Here is a 17,840-nt window from a genome sequence, read left to right on the forward strand (position 1 = left end):
CCCCCAAAGCCTGGGTTCTTTTCACTAACTGCTTCCTTGGTTCTACGATAGAAGCAGATTTTTTTTTTCCATTTGTACGTTTTCATGGTTACTTAAGGGAAATTAAGAAATCTCATTTAAAAAAATGTTTTTATTTATTTTTGAGACAGAGAGAGACAGAGCATGAACGGGGGAGGGGCAGAGAGAGAGGGAGACACAGAATCGGAAACAGGCTCCAGGCTCTGAGCCATCAGCCCAGAGCCCGACGCGGGGCTCGAACCCACAAACCGCGAGATCATGACCTGAGCTGAAGTCGGACGCTCAACCGACTGAGCCACCCAGGCGCCCCAAGAAATCTCATTTTAAGACATTTACTCAATATTCTTCATGTGGACTTTTTAAAAATCAGAATGCATTGAATGTGATTAAGAGTTTGTTTAAAGCATCTTTGCTGCCTCCTGGGGATGGGGATGTTCTCGGATGTGTCAGGCTGGGGCTGAGAGATCAGCTGTTGTCCGTGACTCGCAAGGTCACACGCACGGCTAAGTGATCTGTGCTCGATTCTAGAGGGACGCGGGCATGCGCGAGGCCAGTGGGGCACCTCTGCGGGGGTGACAGACCCTACGCAGCAAAACCCGTTCGGGATTCCTGCAGTGCTGCATATCTTCTAGGCTGTGTGACCATGGAGGCGTCAGTGTCCTTTGTTCATGGTGGCAGAGGAAACGTGTGGGGTGGCCAGTGGGTTTGCAAGTGGCTGTGAGGCTGCAGGAGAGGTGCCGGGGGAGGCACCGGGCCACTGGGGTGGCAGGGGCCCCGAGGTCCGGCAGTGTGTCTGGTGGCCCTCCCGTGGAAACACCACCACCACTTACTGGGCCCTGTGCAAGTGTCTTCTGGGTTATTTGTTCCGGCTCCCTGGCACGCAGGCGCCGCACTGTCCTCAGCTTTGGGATGAAGAAACTGAGGATTCAGGAGGTTGTTGAGACCTTTGACATCACGGAGCTGGTCAGTGGGGGCTGACGTGTGGATGGGGTTCCAAGGCCAGCATCTGGGTAACTGCGACAGGGCTGGGCGATTGGGTAGCTGTCCCAGGAGAGAGGAGTGACGAAGCAGACGCTTTCACTGTCAAAGATCGGGAAACCAAGAGAGCAAGAGCTTTAAAATGAATGAACAGGGGTGCCTGGGTGGCTCAGTCAGTTGAGCGTCTGACTCTTGGTTTTAGCTCAGGTCCTGATCTCATAGTTCATGGGTTCAAGGCCCGCATGGAGCTCAGCACTGATGGTGCAGAGCCTGACTGGGACCCTCTTTCCCTCTGTCTCTGCTTCTCCCCTGCTTGCCTTCTCTCTTAAAATAAATAAACGAACATTGAAAAGAAAATAAAATGATGGAAACGCTTCCCATGCGTGCAGCAGGAGAGGCACACTTTTGTTATAAGCAGAGGCGGTGCAGGCCGGGCTTCCCTTGAGCCTCAAATGATCTAATTTCTTAGTCAACACGTGTCTCGTCCCTTCATTTCTCCACACGATTGTGGAACGACCACCGTTTAATTTCTCTCACACTGGTCCTTGTAAAAAGTTCACTCTCGTATTCGAAGTAAAACATGACGTACTTTGTTTAATCACCGGAGGTCGAAAGCCAACACTCAGAGGAGACAGACGCCAGCCCCTGGGCAATTCTTTTTTTTTTTTTTTTTTTTTTTTAACGTTTATTTATTTTTGAGACAGAGAGAGACAGAGCATGAACGGGGGAGGGTCAGAGAGAGGGAGACACAGAATCCGAAACAGGCTCCAGGCTCTGAGCTGTCAGCACAGAGCCCGATGCGGGGCTCGAACTCACGGACCGCGAGATCACGACCTGAGCCGAAGTCGGCCGCTTAACCGACTGAGCCACGCAGGCGCCCCCGGGCAATTCTATCCAAAGGAAGGAGAACCCATTTTCCTGCACGAGAGGAAACCGGAATGTCAAGCTCTTACCTCCAGTCTTTGCAACAGTGGCCCGATGTTAAAGGAGTCCCTGCCGTCCTTGGTAAGGATGAGGACACTGTCTTACTTAAGGAGAGGCTGCCTTTCACGTCTTCTGTGTGTTGAAATGGACTCTGGGTCTTTCTAGGCCTGCACGGGCTTTTATGTAGGAGCCTGTGTAGAAAAGCCCCCAACTTCTGCTGGACGGTATTTAAGACGTCAGCTCTGGGAGGCTATGGAGATCTGGTGTTGAAAAATGTGTGCTGGGTGAAACATATTGTCAAGGCTTGCTTTAAATGATTGCTGTTGTCAAGGTCAAATGGGATTTCACTTAAATTAATTAAAGCCGCAGGAACAAGGCTCTATGTGATAAAATTATTATGCTCTTACCTTAACCATTCTGTATAGGCGAAGAGAGACACCAATTAGAGCTCCAGTGAGTGGAGGGGTATGTGTCTGTCGAAATTAAGATTGCATAGAACTGGACAAAACATCTGTTCAATTGTGATTAGCCAAATCTCCCAAATTTCATTTGGACGAGCGCTAAAAGGGCACATTTGCTAAATAATGAACAAGACAGATGCTGCAATTACATGATCATATTTGCAAAAACAGTTTACGCAAAGTCAGAATATATTAGATAAAACGGTAACTAAGTGGCACGTGACCCCATTTTTTGCCTGAGCAAGAGAGAGGATTGCTGACGGGACGTGGCTGCCTGAGGGCATGCTGTGTTTTCTGGTCTGAATACAGTGTTTTCATTGCTAACCACGTTTTTGACCGAAATCTCTCAATTACCGCAGATCTGACCGGTAGCGTGAAACAACCAACCACGCGTCTTCCTAACGTTTAAACTAACAGAATCCACCTCCAAGTCCCAGGAAGTGGACGCGAGAGACTGACAGCTCCTGTTGCCAACAGTTTTTTTGAAGTTTTATCTATTTATTTTGAGAAAGAGAGAGGCAGAGAGTGTGAGCAGAGGAGGGGCGGAGACAGAGAGGGAGAAAGAGAATCCCAAGCAGGCTCCGCGATGTCGGTGCGGAGCCCGATGCGGGGCTTGAACCCACAAACAGTGAGACCGTGACCTGAGCCGAAAGGAAGAGGCAGACGCCTGTGCCCCTCAGGTCGCCAACATTCTTGCTGGAGAGTACAAGTCTGTGGCATGGCCAGCATGACGGTGAGCACTGGTGACACGAGCACGGGGCTCAGAAAGGACCCTTTCAAAAGGGGCGGGTGGGTTTGATGCCGTTGGTTTCCTGACCCTGCCATCTATGGGAGTTGGGGCAGGGGCGGTGCTGTCACAAGTGGCTCGGGAGACTCCCGCGCTCAGGGACAGAGAGCCCTGGGGCCATCCTTGGGGGTCTCTGAGCTTGTTCTGCCTCTGAAGTGGCTCTGATGACATGTCACGTCCCGGGATGTTGGGCGGGGGGGGGTGGGTGGAGGCATTCACCGAACCACTTGGCAGGATTCGGGCCCAGACGCGGACGCTGGCGGGTGATGCGCTGACTCAGGAGCAGAAGCTTGCAGCCCTTTCCATTCTCCTGAACGGTACCCTCCAGGGCCGCCCCTCCTTGCGCACGGTTGTCCGCCGATGCGCTGCCTGCCTCCGGCCGCGGGCACAGGGCGACCGCCTGCCTCCAGCTGTGCACAGAAGGTGGCCCTGGATGCTCCCGGTCACACTCCACAGGCTTCCAGCGGCGGGCAGAAGGCAGGGACGGACGCCCAGGCTGTACATCTGAAAACAACTGTGTTCTGACGGAGAGCGCCTGTGGTCTTCCGTGCAGAGTCGTGAACGCTCGCGTAGTTTTCTTGGTAAACTGGCTAATATAGTTACAAACTTAAGAGAAGTCACTGCTCTGGCGCCAAAATCCATGAATTTAAAAAATTGTTGTCTTACGATTATAAAAGTAATACGTGCCTATTGGGGACAATAGCATAAAACTTAATTTTAAAAATTGTGTAAAAAATAGTAAATATTCATCGATGCCCCCTTGCAGCTGGCATTCTGCCCCTGGAGTACAGCACTATTGGTACTTATCTTTATTCCTTATTTTTTTTTAAGTTTTTATTTATTTATTAAAAAATTTTTTTGTAATGTTTGTTTTTGAGAGAGAGAGAGAGACAGAGCGTGAGCGGGGGAGGGGCAGAGAGAGAGGGAGACAGAATCGGAAGCAGGCTCCAGGCTCTGAGCTGTCAGCACAGAGCCCGACGTGGGCTCGAACTCACGGGCCGCGAGATCATGACCGAGCCGAAGTCAGATGCCCAACCGACTGAGCCACCCAGGCGCCCCTATTTATTGTTTTCAATTTATTTTTTGATTTTTATTTATTTTCAGAGAGAGAAAGCAAGCAGGGGAGGGACAGAGAGAGAGAATCCCAAGCAGGCTCCACACTGTCAGCACAGAGCCCGACACAGGGCTCGAACTCATGAACCCTGAGATCATGACCTGAGCCGAAATCAAGAAGTCTGATGCTCAGTCGGTTGACTGAGCCCCCCAGGTGCCCTCTTTACTCTTTAAAGTAAACGTAGCCCACATTACGTAACAGGTGCCTTCTGTGGGCTCTGATCCCTTGCCGCCTGGAGCAGGAAGGACCCCGAGGGCCAGTCTCCTGCAGCAGCCCCCTACTGGGGGAGCGGTGACCTGCCCAGGGTCACAGTGTCAGCGGCCCAGGTGGGGACCGTGTGCAGGCCTCTTCCTCCCACGCCCGCCTCTCTCCTCCATCCCGACACACGAGGCTCATCTGACAGCAGCAGGGCACCACTCGGGCCCCTTTCTCTGTCTTTAAAACTGAGAGGTGAGTCTCTGGTTCTGGAAGAGGTGGCCCAAGGAAGGAGCATGTTGTTTACTAGCTGTGGACGGAGCACTAGAAATAAGAACGTTCTTCCAGTGGGCTGCAGAGAGATGTCCCGGCCTGACTGCCCGTGGACAGCTCTCGCACTGCCAGCTGCTCCTCCTGCGTCCGTCCGTCTTGTCCCAGTCACAGACTTGTCACTGCAGAGGCGGGACCAGCCAGGACTGCGGGCCTCCACACCGCTCTCTTTCCACCGGGCCAGTCTGCCATTACTACGCCCTGTGGTTCCTTCTTGGAAAGTTTCTTCTTCTTGGATAATACCTCTTGTTACCTGCCCTCACAATCACGTGCTAACAAGCTGCGAAAACCAAGATTTGTTGTGTCACAACACCTGGCCTCCTAGAGCTTGCAGCTAAGTGGGTGACAGGTGCATTGGTAGTAACCATAATGTTCACACAGCGCTTCACACGTTATTGCGCTTTACAGATTCTGTGCTTTTAACAACGTGAAGGTTGCGGCAACCCTACGTCAGATAAGCCTATTGGAGCCACTTTCCCGAGAGCATTTGTGCACTTCGTGTCTCTGTGTCACACATGGGTAATTCTCAAAGTGTTTCAAACTTTTTCGTTATTGTTATGTTTGTTATTCTGATCTGTGATCAGTTACTACAACTTGCTGAAAGTTCAGATAATGGTGAGTATTTTCAGAAATAAGGTATTTTTTAAGCTACATAGTTTTTTTTTAGATGTAATGCTATTGCACACTTCATAGACTACAGTAGAGTGTAGACATACCTGTTATATTCACTGGGAAACCAAAAATTCATCTGACTAGCTTTATTGCAATACTTGCTTTCTTGCGGTGGTCTGGAACCAAACTTATGACATCTCCGAATTACGATTGTGTATTTCCTAAAGAATTCTTCTATCATGGGGTAGACAGTGCTCTCTCAGAAAGATAGGGCTAGGGAAACTACTTGTGAACGGGGAGGACTGGGAAGGCTTCCTGGAGGAAGTGCCTTCTGAGACTGGTCTTAGGTGTCTTTACCCTTCTCTGGAGGGCTCGGGAGTCATGGCTTTTCCTTCCTTCTGAGATACCAGGATTGGATTCTGGCTCAGGTTTGTTTTTTTAAATACAGTTTATTTGTAAACAATTTCAGGGGATGTGTTTTAGACATTTGAACTTTTCAGGGCGTGAGCATTAAGGTCGGCTCTCCATCTGGCTGCACGTGTCTATGTGAGTCGGCCGTGGTTTCCTGCACCGTGTCCACAAAGCGCTCACATAGCGCCTCAGCTTTACGTGGAGGGACCGAGAGCTTCTGCGCTAATGGGAGTGAGTCCCAGGCTGCGTTCAGAGCTAATTAGATGGAGAGAAATTACCCAGGCTATTTCGGTGTCGGCCAAATATTTTGAATCTGTGTTCGGCGGTGATAATCGACTTCATCTTGATTGCCTCGAAGTAAGTTAACAGGTGATTAATATTATGAACATAGACTTTGCGGGGGGAAGGGTTGGGATAATGAGAAATTAAGGAATTCTGAGTCAGACGGGAGGAGCCAGATGAACTGCACTCTTGGAGGCTCCTTCTCCTTACTCTTGGTGCGTGGTTCTCTACCAAGTTTTGCTCCTTCTTTTGTCCTCAGTCTCAGAAGACTCCTGGGCATCTGTGCCTGGGGCTCTGAGCTGCTCCCACAGGGGCCCTTCCCTGCCGGAGCCCCCACCCTGCCCCAAACCTGTGCCCTGCCTCTCTTTCCCCTGACATTCCCCAAACACTTGTTCTTTTCGTGGCTCCTACAGAAATTAAATTGTGCTTCTCTGCTCTGGGAAACTGCCTCATCCGTTCCATGGTGCATACCAGGAGAAGGTCTTCATTTCCCTGAGCCCACAGTGCCAGTGGGGAGCACGTGCCAGCAGGGAGCACACGCCATCGGGACGCCCCCGTGGGGACCAGCGAGCCCACAGTGCCAGTGGGGAGCACACACACGCCATCAGGACGCCCTCGTGGGGACGGGTCACACGGGTGGTTCTGGGACTTTTTCTGTCTCCTGGTCGAGAGAGCACGGGCTGCAGCCCGTCCTGGGTGGCGACACGTCTCTGCCCTCCTTTCCCTGTAGAAGTGCCCCTCCTTCGGCCTCTGGAGGAGGTTCTGAGTGGGACAGGTGCCTCACTGGAGCAGGAGGTCGTCGCACTGGTTACCGGGGATTTCCTCCTTTGTGGGCAGTTGTTTGGAGTTCTCCGTGGCTCTGGTTGCCTCAGGCTAGCTGTCCATCCGTCTGTGAAAGCCTAAAGTGCCCACTCTCTGCACAGGAACCTCGGGGGCACAGTGACAGCCTGTTCCGTCTCCCCATAGCCCTTCTTGCCTTTGTGCACATTCGTGGTGCACCGTGCACCTCCCACACTCAATGCTGGCACCTGCTGTTGTGTCCTAGAGCTGCAGGGACCAGGGAGAGCTTTCTCCAGGTGACTGGGAGCCAGGAGCGGCTGCCCAGGGGAGGGGATGGGGGAGAGAGGAGTGGTCTAGAGAAGGTATGTCCCCTCGGGTCTTTAAGACATAAAATCACTCTAGTTTCCTGGGCTGTGTTCTCATCACTTTGTTCTGGCTCTAAAATGGCTCTCGTGGGCCGTGTCCCTTTCTGAGCGCTCAGGCTTTATCCGTCTGTGTGGCCGGCTTCACCGTGGGTATCTCCCAGGGCACACCCCTGCAGCCCTCACCCTCCCGTCTTGTCAAAGGCCCTTCAGGTCAAAACAACAAGAACAAAATCCCTCCGTCTTGCAGCGGAGGCCGGCGTTTGGCCGTGTTTTCCCGCTGGTGACTGTGGCTCTCTGTGGGGCGGCTTTCAAACTCAGTGGCCTTTGGTGTAGAGAGTCTTCTGGGTCAACACCTGCCCTTCCCGTTACGGGCCGGCTTGGAGCACAGTTTGCTGCCGATTAATTCATAATGTAAGATATTTGGTATGCACATCTAATTTCTTCACTGTCAGCTTTTATTTGCCAATATGGCAAGCCTTTGTTTGTTTCTATTATAAAACCAAATCCCTAAAACTCTTAAGTTCTTAATATTTTGAAATTTCAATTATCCTCCACGACTGTATCTCTATTCACAGATGCATTTGCATGTGGTAGGAGCTGGTGGTAAAACAACAGGGCCTTTTGAAGGGAGAAGAGCTCTTGGAACCTCCAGCAAGAGGGGATACCGTTATTTGCCTGAGAAAAATCCTGTTCTCTAAGCAAGCCAGAGGAGGATCGGTTGGACGCAGAGCCACTTCGGGGAGACCGAGCGGTTGTCAGGACAAGATCCCGGCTGCCATCACGAACCTGTGCTAAGTCCTGGCATTCGGAAAGCCCCAGGAGACCAGGATGGACCTGCCCACAGGTGATCCGCCCTTGTGAACCTTAAGGGTGGTTGGTACTTGTGACTTGAGCCAGGGGCTAGTCAGTGTCCCACTGTATCCTTAGAATCATGCCCTGGGTACTGGTATAGTCTAGAAAGCATGCACGGGTCTTGAAATATGAAGAAGGATTTGGGGTGGGGGATCTGGACTGTCTGTGAATGTTTACTGAGCACTGTCGGGCTCCGAGGGCACAGTGACAGGCCTGGCGGAACCCCGCTGGGGCTCACTTTCAGGTGGACGTGGCCACACAGACTCCTGGTCAGCATATCCTATGCCAGATGACGGGGAGGGTCTGCAGCTGGGCGGGCAGATGGTGGGCACTGCTCTTTCATCTGTGGGACGGGGAGGCTTCCTGATGAGGTGATCTCAGAGTATCTATTTGAATAGACGTTTGTGGATTTCAGGGATTACCTGTGCACTTATCTAAGCACTACGGCAAAACTATTAGAATGGTCAAATATTGTTTCTGGAAGGGCTGGGCATGTCTTTGGAGTCCCTGGATTTTATGGCTCTGGCCTCCACCTTCAGAACACGCACGAGGAGTCAGACTCCAGTCCGGATCAGTGCCTGCTAAGGGACCGACCACCCTGCAGCCACCTGCAAGGGGTCCTCTGGGGCCATCTCCCTGCCGCCTCCCCGGCCCCATGCCATTGGCCCTGGCTGCCTAAGCCTATTCACCAGGTGTCATCACCAAGTGGTGAGGACCTGGGAGGTGGGAGAAGGGGGGCAGGGCTGTGAAGGGGGCGCCTGTGAGTGGAGCCTTTGGGCGTAAGGGCCTTGGGGTGCTGCCTGGCTTGGGCTGTCCGCCCTGGGAATGCAGGGCACTTTCCCAGGAGTCAGGGAAGCGACTTGCCCGCCGTCAGATGGCTGGAGGGAAGAGGAAAACGCCAGATCTTCACATTTTCTTCTAGAATTTGGACTGATGGCTGGCAAAAGAGCAAGGGAGGCTCTCAGGGCACACAGCCCCTTGCGGGAGTGAAGGAGGAGGGAGCAAAACAGCTTCCCCGGTGCCTCGTCCTGCCCGTCTGAGCGGAGTCGGGGGCGGGGGGGGGGCAGCATGTTCCCTCAAGATGGATCTTTTATTCCGTTGATCGAGCGATTCGGGGCTGCTGTTCCCGTTCTGTGCGTGTGCGCATTTGGTTATTTGAAAATTTTCTTTAGCAATTTACCAGGCCTGGTATATTTCTTTGTTTCACTGTTTTTCCTCTGCGCATAGATTACATGTTTTCAGTAGCATCTGCTGTGAATTTTAATTACGATGTTCGACTCCAAGGGAGCCTTGCAAAGCAGCCAGAGTACTTAGCAGTCCAGACCCATGTTTATGGCACAGACAGACGGTTGCAAAGTGTGTAGGGACACGCGGACACAAGACAGAGGAAATATGATCCAACAGTTCTCCCCCTGCACCCCCGCCCCCCTTTTTAAGAGACCTCTGTAGCAAGGGACTGATACGCACAAAATTACTGTTTTTCGTGTTTTTGTTTTTTGCCGATAATTGCTCTTTGGTTCTTTAAGGAGGTATCACAAAGCCTCAGTAGCTTTTAGAGCAGCAGTTACGGGATTTGTAGCTCGACCAGAATGGAAAATGCCGTTCTGTGTCCTGCTACGTCAAATTGCAAAAATGAGCTTGCGGGGCATCATAAAAACGGGGCTGCTACTATCAGCCTAGGAAGACCTTCCAGAGTCCAGTGCAGTATGCGTGGCACCGATTCCCTGAGGCCTGTGCTGTTCTCAGTGGTGGTTCCGTGCCTCCGGCACACGGTGTTCAAGGACCCATCACGCCGGATAAGGCAAGTCGGCTCTGTGTGTGCCCCAGGGCCAGTGAGGGGACCGTCCTCTGGCTGGACGGGGGCCGCGCGTCCTGCCTGTGTTGGGTGTGCTCCCAGCAGACGAGATTGCGTCTGTCCCTCTGTCACATGAAGCCAGCACTGTGACCACGTTTTAGTTCAGCAGCAACACTGCTGACCGCACAGCGTACTTATGTGGTGATTATTTCGCTGCCCCCGTAAGTCCAGGGGAGCCGAGCCCTAGGGGTTGAAAACAGTTGCCCTCGGAGCCCTCTGTCCAGGCTGGAGTGGAAGTCCTAGGCTTGTCCCTTGGGTGTGTCCTTTAGAGCACATCCCGGCCTCCTCCAGGGCAGGATCCGATGCAGGCTGCCCTCTGGAGCCCGGGCTTCCTCCCGGCCCTGCCTCAGGGTCTGCAGAAAGCGTTGGCCCTGGGGGCTGGGACGTGCCTCGTCCTCACCGAATCCTGGCCAGAGCAAGTGTCAGGACTGTTGGCCAACCCGCATTTGAGGCTCTGCTGTACTCTTCTTAGCTGAGTCATCCAGACTGGCCAGTGCGGGCTCCCGATGAGAGGTGGGGTGACGCTGAGGGTACCGGTGCCCGTGTGTCGGCCCACGGAGAGCCCGGGGCAGTGCCAGAGGGGCACCGGCTCTGATCACATGTCAGCACGGAGGAGGCTCCGTGATTCACAGACGATAACACTTAGGCTGAGGGGTTTAGTGATTTTCTCTCACTGAGTCTCAGGACAGGCATTGGGGTCCGGCACCCAGGGTGGTAACGTTTGCCGCCCTGATTCCCCCAACCCCAATCTGTGATCTCACCGGGGACCCTCGGAACCAGCCTCGCACCCCTCCATCGAGGCCTCTCACGCTGGGCCTGGGGGGAGAATGTTCTGGAGATCCAGGGACGCCACATTCTTTCCTTCCTGCTCTCTGCTGCATCAGATGTACTCAGAGACATCGTGGCTGCTTGCAGTTAGGAACTCTCTAGAATGCCTTCGCCCTCTCTGAAAGGCAGTTTCTGGGCCGCTGCCTTATTCCCCCAAGAGCCGGCCCTCCCTTTCCCCAGAGGCTGACTGACCCTCCTCTCTGCACACCGGGCACCAGAGGGAAGCTGGCATGGTCACCTCGGCTTCCAGGACAGTACTTTGTGGAGCAGCAGTGGACGGCCTCAGGGCTGCCCCCTGGGCGTGCAGAAATGAGGGGTCAGGACTCGGGCGTACGGCTGGGCAGCTGGGAGACGTGAGGATTGGGGTTTTGAGACGGGCCAAGCCGGCTGGCTCCCGGGTGTGCCCGCTGCCTGCTCTTGGAGCGGCTTATCTCTCCCATGGTGGCCTAGTCCTGGCGGCTATTTCCGGGTGGGGGCGCTTCCCAGCTCCCCTTTGTGTGGAGGGTGGGCGAGGCCGGGGGCTGCTCTGCCCGCACCCGTGAGCTCACTGACGGGACACCGGGTGCTACCCCTGCTCAGCGAGCAGCGTCCTCCACACTTGGCCTCCGGGCCCACTTCCCACCATCGACCAGCCGTAACCAGCAGGACTTGTGCAGGCGCGTCCAGCCACTCAAGAGACGGGCTCCCCACTGTTTGTCTTCTCGATGACAGACTTGTCAGCTTCTGGGGGTTCGCCCCCCAAATGGCGCAGCAGGAAAGTCCTCTGAAGGCCTCGGAGGGTGTCAGCTTCCTGCAAAACAACAGCTCATTGCTTTGGCAGTGTGTTCCTGAGTCCCTGTGATTCTGGGGACCGTGTATTCCTGGTGTCACCGCACTCTGGGGGCTCTGTGTGCTCCTGGAGCCTTGTGTCCTGGGAGTCCAAGTGCTCCCGAGGGCATTCTGTTCCTAAGGTCCATGGATTTTCAGCATCTGTGCGCTGGGGCTCAGGAAGACGGCTGAGGAGTGTCTGTGAACACGAGGCCCTTTGGGGAAATCGGTTTCCATATTCCCTACTTCCTATCCTTCCTACACCTGACCCGTCTTACCTCTACCCTGTTGTTCCCCATCCACGCCTGCCCTTCTTCTCCACACCCTTGCACAGTAAAGGCAGGTGAACACCCTTGCCCTCGGTGTCACCTCGGTGCACACCCACGTAGGAAGGCCAGTAACAGTCACGGTAACCTGAGATGTTGTCGACTTTTGGGAAAACAAATGCTAGTGAGCTGGGTTCATTTTGCAAGTGAAATGGTTCTAATACCCAGTTTCAAGACAAAATCGAACAAAGACCCAGGCTAGTTGTTGACCTGGCAGAAGTGTTAGCCTGGTAGATAATTACAACTCATCCACCCAATGTCTTTGCACATCCCTTGGAGGAAGTTTGCCACTTAGAGTGATAGAGCCTTAACAAAGCTTCTTTGTCATCTCCGTGCTCGAGGTGACGCTTTCTCAGCTCATACCTCTACAGAAAATAAATGGAAATAGAATCAATCTTTGACCCCAGCCCCAATCCAGCAATAAGTAATGGAATCATTGCAGGATAAATGAGCCATTTGGAAAAATCACATCCATTCCATCGAAGATGCACTTCTACTAACATTTCATTTTTACGCTTAATACGTATCTATCGAAATATAGATAACATTTATGTTGTTTTGATTTGTTATGCCAGTAATAATGTAGAAAAATCCAATCCAGAAGAAAATTATTTTTAACACTTAGAGTCTATGGTCACTGGCAATAAAGAGTAGATATATATTTCGTATCAATATTCTTGAGCAGAGAAGTACGATAGGATGATGAATAACACAATCTCAGGCGTAAACATTGATCCCTTCGGGACAAAATCCTGGGGAAGAAGTGGCTCGGAAATACAGGTTTAAGTGGAAGAAAAAAGAAATATGTAAGATTTTCTGCTATTGAAGGACCTGTTCTTGAATTTTTGAAATGGTGACCGTGGGTATGGAATGCCTCACTTTTTTGATTCCAATTGATACAATGAATGATGATGTGATAGTTTTATTTTAAAACGGTAATGTTTACACCATGCCAGAATTTACAGCCTATTCCACTTTTTGAACTTCTAACCAACACCTCAACTTGCAGATTCCAAGGGGTGAATGGGCAAATGGATGATGCCTGCGGGCCCCAAGCGCTTCTGCCCGACGGAGGAGGCAGAGGACGTGGGGTCTGAAGGGCGGAAGGAACACAGCCCTTCCAACAGCTCCCGTGCCCAACGTGACCTAATTCTATTTTAATTTCTTATAGACTTTTCACTTCAGAATGGTTGGAGATTTACAGAAAAGTTGCAAAGACACACGGAGTGTTTCAGCACGTGACACCCAGGGTCCCCGACGGCTGACATCTGACACGGCTACGGCACACTCGTCACCACGGACCGTGACGCTGGTGTGTTAGAACAAACGACAGTGCGCGTTTTCTTCCTATCTCCTTAGCTTTCATCTCGTGTGTGTTTCCCGTCCCAGGAAAGGTCTCCTTTGGCTCCGCTTCAGTTTCTCGGTGTTCCTTTATTTTTGCTGATCTTGGCAGTTGGAAGGGTTCGGGACGGGCAGGTTGGACAAAGGCCCTCTGTGGGGAGCCGTCCATGTTTTGTTTGCGGTCAAGCTGGGATTATGTGTTTTGAGAAGGAAGAGAGAAGTGCCTTCTCACCGTGTCGTAGCCACGGGCCGTCCTGTCCACGTGACCGGTCACTGCCGACGTTGACCTGCATCCCCTGGCTGAGGCCGCGTCCCCAGTACCCCAGGTTCTCTCCCCTTCCTCACCGAGCTCTTGGAGGAAGTCGCTGTGCAGTCCACACTTGGGGCTGGGGGCGTGCTCCTCCCGGGGAGGGGGGTGGGAGTGGCCGCGCAGTTGTGTTTTGTTTTGAGTTTCTTCATGGTCCCAGAACACACGGGGTCGTGTTGTGCGTGTGTGTGTGTGTGTGTGTGTTGTTTGTTGTGTGTAGTTGTCTGCACATTGTGTTCTATATTGTGTGTATGTTGTGATGTGTGTTGTGTGGGTTTGGTGTGTGTGTATATGTGTGTGTTGTATGTGTATGTGTGCTGTGTGTAAATTGTGTGTCTTGTGTATGTTGTGTGCTGTGTGCACGTTGTGTCGCATGTATGTGTGTGTGTTGTATTGTGTGAGTGTGTATGTACACACATGGGTGTGAGCGAGGGGCCCACCCTGCAGCGCATCTCAGGGCCCTGGTTCCCCGCCCCCCATTAACGACGTGTATCCCAGACGAGGAACCAGATGCACGTGGTCTGCTGCCCTTCAGACCTGGAGACCTAGGGCACGTAGAGGATAAGCATTCCAGCCCCGTGTCCTCGTCATTGCTCCCTCCCGGGAAGGTGCCTGACAGCTGCCCTGCAGCTCACCTCGGCTCTCTGCACCCCTGCACCCAGCCCTGTGCTCCCCTGGCCTCCTGCCCGCTTTGCGGCATCAGCGGTAAGCGGGGAGAAGCTGGCTGACTCCACGTGGCGATCGGCCCACGAGCTTCTGTGCCCCCCCACCCCCTCCCCGCTCCCTGGGTTCTAGCCTCCCTGCACCCGCTGTACCTGTGGGAGCCAGTCACCTGACCGGGCCTGCGGCCGGCATCCGAGACTGGACCCAGGCGCACCCGCCGTCTCCCCTGTTCCAGCCTCGGTGTGTCCCCGGCCTCAGACTCTGCTCTCCCTACCCTGAGACCCAGACTGCTCCGGGCCCGGCTTGCTCAGGACCTGTCTGCTCCTGACCCTCCCCGGGCAGGTGCCCACGTGGCGTGTGAAGGGTAGACCAGGCCGTGCGGAAAGCCCCTGCGCCCACCCTGTTTCTTTCGCATTCCTTGTCCCCTGGAGGAGCGTTCTGTGGCTACTGCAGTGCTGTACTTTGAGTTCCTTAAACGCTATGCGCTCACCCTGTGGTTTTTGTGAGACTCCGCCTTCCAGCCGCGTCGGGATGGTGGTTCCTGCCCGTGGGCTGCGTTCCTGGTGCAGAGGTCAGTGGCGCCCACCAGCGCCTCCTGGTCAGTGCCGTGGGCTGGGCCTCTGGGCCCTCCTTGTGTGGCTGTGGCCTCAGGGGGCGGCTGGTGGCCCTGTGCCCTGCCCAACGTGTGGGGCCTCCGTCAAAGCCCTGTTTAAAGGACCTACTCACCCTGGAGTTTGTTTGCTGTGATGAGGAGAGTGCCCCAAGCCGGCGTGAGGCTCCCCCACTGCCAGAGGCTGTGCCCCATCAATCCACCTTGGCTTGTAGGAACGGGGACTTCCAACCAAGTGAAGAAGTGCCAGATGGGGAGTCGTTGGTGACCTTCCCCGAGGATGGCCCCACGCTCTCACCCTGAGTATTGCCGGAATCCCTTTGGGAAGCAACTTCGATGCGAACTTCTCTTTGGTGTGTGTGTGCACCGACCAATTCCTCCTGACCCTGTGCAAAACAAGACTATATTCATCAAATGTACTGAGCCCTTACAGCTAAGAGGGTTTTGAATTCTTATCGAGGCATCTCATTCTACAAATGTCTTTCTGGAATGACCTTCAGGGGGATTTAAAGCCTGGCCAGCTCTGCCTCAATAACTCACATGCGTGCATTGTTGACATGGGCATCACTCTCCTTCGGGCCCAGCCCTTCTCCACTCTGGAGCTCCAAGCCTCCCTCCCAGGGCCACGATCCACCTGAAGTAAAGGGCAGGACCACAGCTTTCCAGACGACCACATCAATCGTTTGGAAAAGAGCATTCTAGTGGGTTTGTTAACAATCAGTCATATCTTTGTTGCAGTATTTCACCTTAATTATGATAACTTTTTTCCACGTGTGAGGTGCACAGAATAGACTCACTGCCACATGGTTGAAAAGACTTGTCACTGATGAGAAAGAAAGCCAAGCATCCCAGCACACAGAGGTCAGGGGTGTAGTGGAACCAGAGACGAAGCATGGGGGGGTTCGGGAAGGGGCCCAGACCATCCTCACGGCGCTCGCTTGGATTGTTGAAAATACTTAGAAACCTAGAAATAATGTAATTTAACACAACTCCGTCATTGATGTTGACTTGACAACTTACAGCCATTCTCTTATCTTTTCCTGTTTTGTATTTGTGTTTTGTCTGTGTTGTAGCACAAGTAAAAATCGAAACCCCCCGAATACGTGCCCCATGCACAGCTGTGCTGGAGGCCCGTGCCTGTGACACACGCGGGTGCCAGTATGGGAGAGCGACGTCTTGGCCCCATCAGGGTTTCTCCTAGAAACAGGCTATTGCTTGTGAACAGCTGGAATTGTTTCCTTGGCCCCACGGGAAAATGGATCATAGTATTTTATGGTTATTAACCTCCTGTTATTAAGTTCTCAATACTGTGCTGTGATTTCTTACTTGTGAATATTAACTGTTGTTCTTACCGAGGCCGTATTTTTCTCCTTCCGAGCATTATGGACTCTCACGTCTTAAGCAGCTGGGTGAGTGGGAGTGGCTTGTGGGGTTCCTGCGTGAGGACAGGCGGACGTGATTTGTTACCTCCGCAGAGGGGTGAGCAGAGCCCGAAGGCTGTCTCTCGTCCCTGTGGTTCTCATGCACAGGACAGTGGGGCTCCCTCTGGGAGGTGGGGGTACAAGTAGAGGGAAGAGTGATGGGGGGCATGAAGAAGGAAGGGCGTAGGAAGCAGGTGTGTGGTGATATGAGGAGGACTCAGCCTGCTCCGCGGTCCTGAGGGTGGGGCTTCCTTCGTGCGACACAGATGGTACCACATCCCCGCTTTTGAGCCCCTCGTGGACGGCCACGCATCCGGGAGGTATTCAGTGACAATCAGCGCAAGTCTGCGGGCATCCTCCCTCGCCACGGTTGAAGAGCATTCCTGGCTTATCACATGTGGGCGAATTACCTGCCCAAACTCCTGGGACAGAGAGCCATTTCCAACTCACCCAAAGATGATTCTTGCCCTCATATTGCGATCTCTGGGAAACAGCCTTTTCTCTTTGGAGGAAAGAAATCAGCATTTTGTTTTCTATTTTGGTAACAAAAGGTCTTTCTGAATTTTTCAGTTGCTAAGCTCTAAAACCTGTAATTCCCACACAAACCTGTGACCCGTCTACTGCTTTGTAAACACGGGGAACACACAGCTCTCTGTGCCGCATGCGCTCTCCGTGCAGGGAGGCGGCGTGGGGGCCAGTGCAATTCAGAATCAGCCTGGGAGGCCAGCTCACCTGTCACCCCACACGGGTGACCCAGGAGCAGGTATGTCTTGGCTGGGATGTGTCTGGGGCTCACTGTCATGGAGCCCTGCTGGGGTCCGATGGTGTGGGATCCAGACACACCGGGCTGTAAGAGGACTCCATCGTGATCCTGTTCTGATATGCATGACTCTGCCAAAGAGAGGGGGCCGCTGCCGCTTCCGGTTCTTTCCGGTAACTCCAGCAGTGTTCTTCAAAACCGAATGCCCCAAACGAAGAGAAAATAGATGTCATTGTAGAGCATCGATTCGTTGATTTATTGATTCATTCATTCACCAACTCTCCATCGAATGTCTCTATGTCAGACACGACGTTCATTGGTGCGAGGATAATGGGATAGGTCCCTGGCATAACAGACCTTCATCTGGTGGGGGGAGGCAGACATTAATCAAATAATTAGATAAGTCATAGTTTCATTACAGTCGTGAGAGGTGTGACAGAGGAAAATACCATGAAGACAGAGTGGGGAACCTGGGACATCATTCTGACTTATCTGTAAATGAGGAGCCCTGCATCTGGCACTCGTTCCCAGCAGGACTGGGCTGGGCACAGCACCCTGACACCCGACAGCAGGTCCGTCCAGGGTGCTGGGGGCCACTTTTGCCTGGTCATCATGCACAGCGGCTGGGAGGCAGGTGTTGGGAGGGTCCGACTTGGGAGCTGGGGCAGGAGGCTGTGGTTTTTCTCTGCACGTTGTCACTGGGACTGTTTTGCATGCTTGCAAACATTATGCTGGGGGATTTCCCTAGTGAGTGGTGCATCAAGTTTTGTTGAATTTCCAATCAGGCTAATTAGGAGAGGTGGCTCTTCTAGC

The 17,840-nt window shown here is 53.0% G+C and overlaps 1 protein-coding gene across 8 annotated transcripts in view; it reads left to right on the top strand.

The window, feature by feature from the left end:
• The window catches only part of LOC109492789, a 408,688-nt gene that overhangs the window by 276,722 nt on the left and 114,126 nt on the right, over nucleotides 1-17,840 (top strand). For 3 of the 8 annotated variants that reach the window (XM_045040859.1, XM_045040860.1, XM_045040862.1), the window contains exons 1-3: nucleotides 4,338-5,422; nucleotides 5,920-7,254; nucleotides 7,833-8,101. In XM_045040859.1, the coding sequence (XP_044896794.1) occupies nucleotides 6,289-7,254; nucleotides 7,833-7,955 (1,089 nt within the window). In that variant the 5' untranslated portion in view covers nucleotides 4,338-5,422; nucleotides 5,920-6,288 and the 3' untranslated portion in view covers nucleotides 7,956-8,101. Of the gene's footprint in view, nucleotides 1-4,337; nucleotides 5,423-5,919; nucleotides 7,255-7,832; nucleotides 8,102-13,096; nucleotides 13,872-17,840 lie in introns of those variants that run through there. The other 5 variants (XR_006587431.1, XR_006587430.1, XR_006587428.1 and 2 more) reach the window with 3 other exon arrangements.

Source organism: Felis catus, chromosome D2 (assembly GCF_018350175.1).
Source record: "Felis catus isolate Fca126 chromosome D2, F.catus_Fca126_mat1.0, whole genome shotgun sequence".
Lineage (NCBI taxonomy): Eukaryota > Metazoa > Chordata > Mammalia > Carnivora > Felidae > Felis > Felis catus.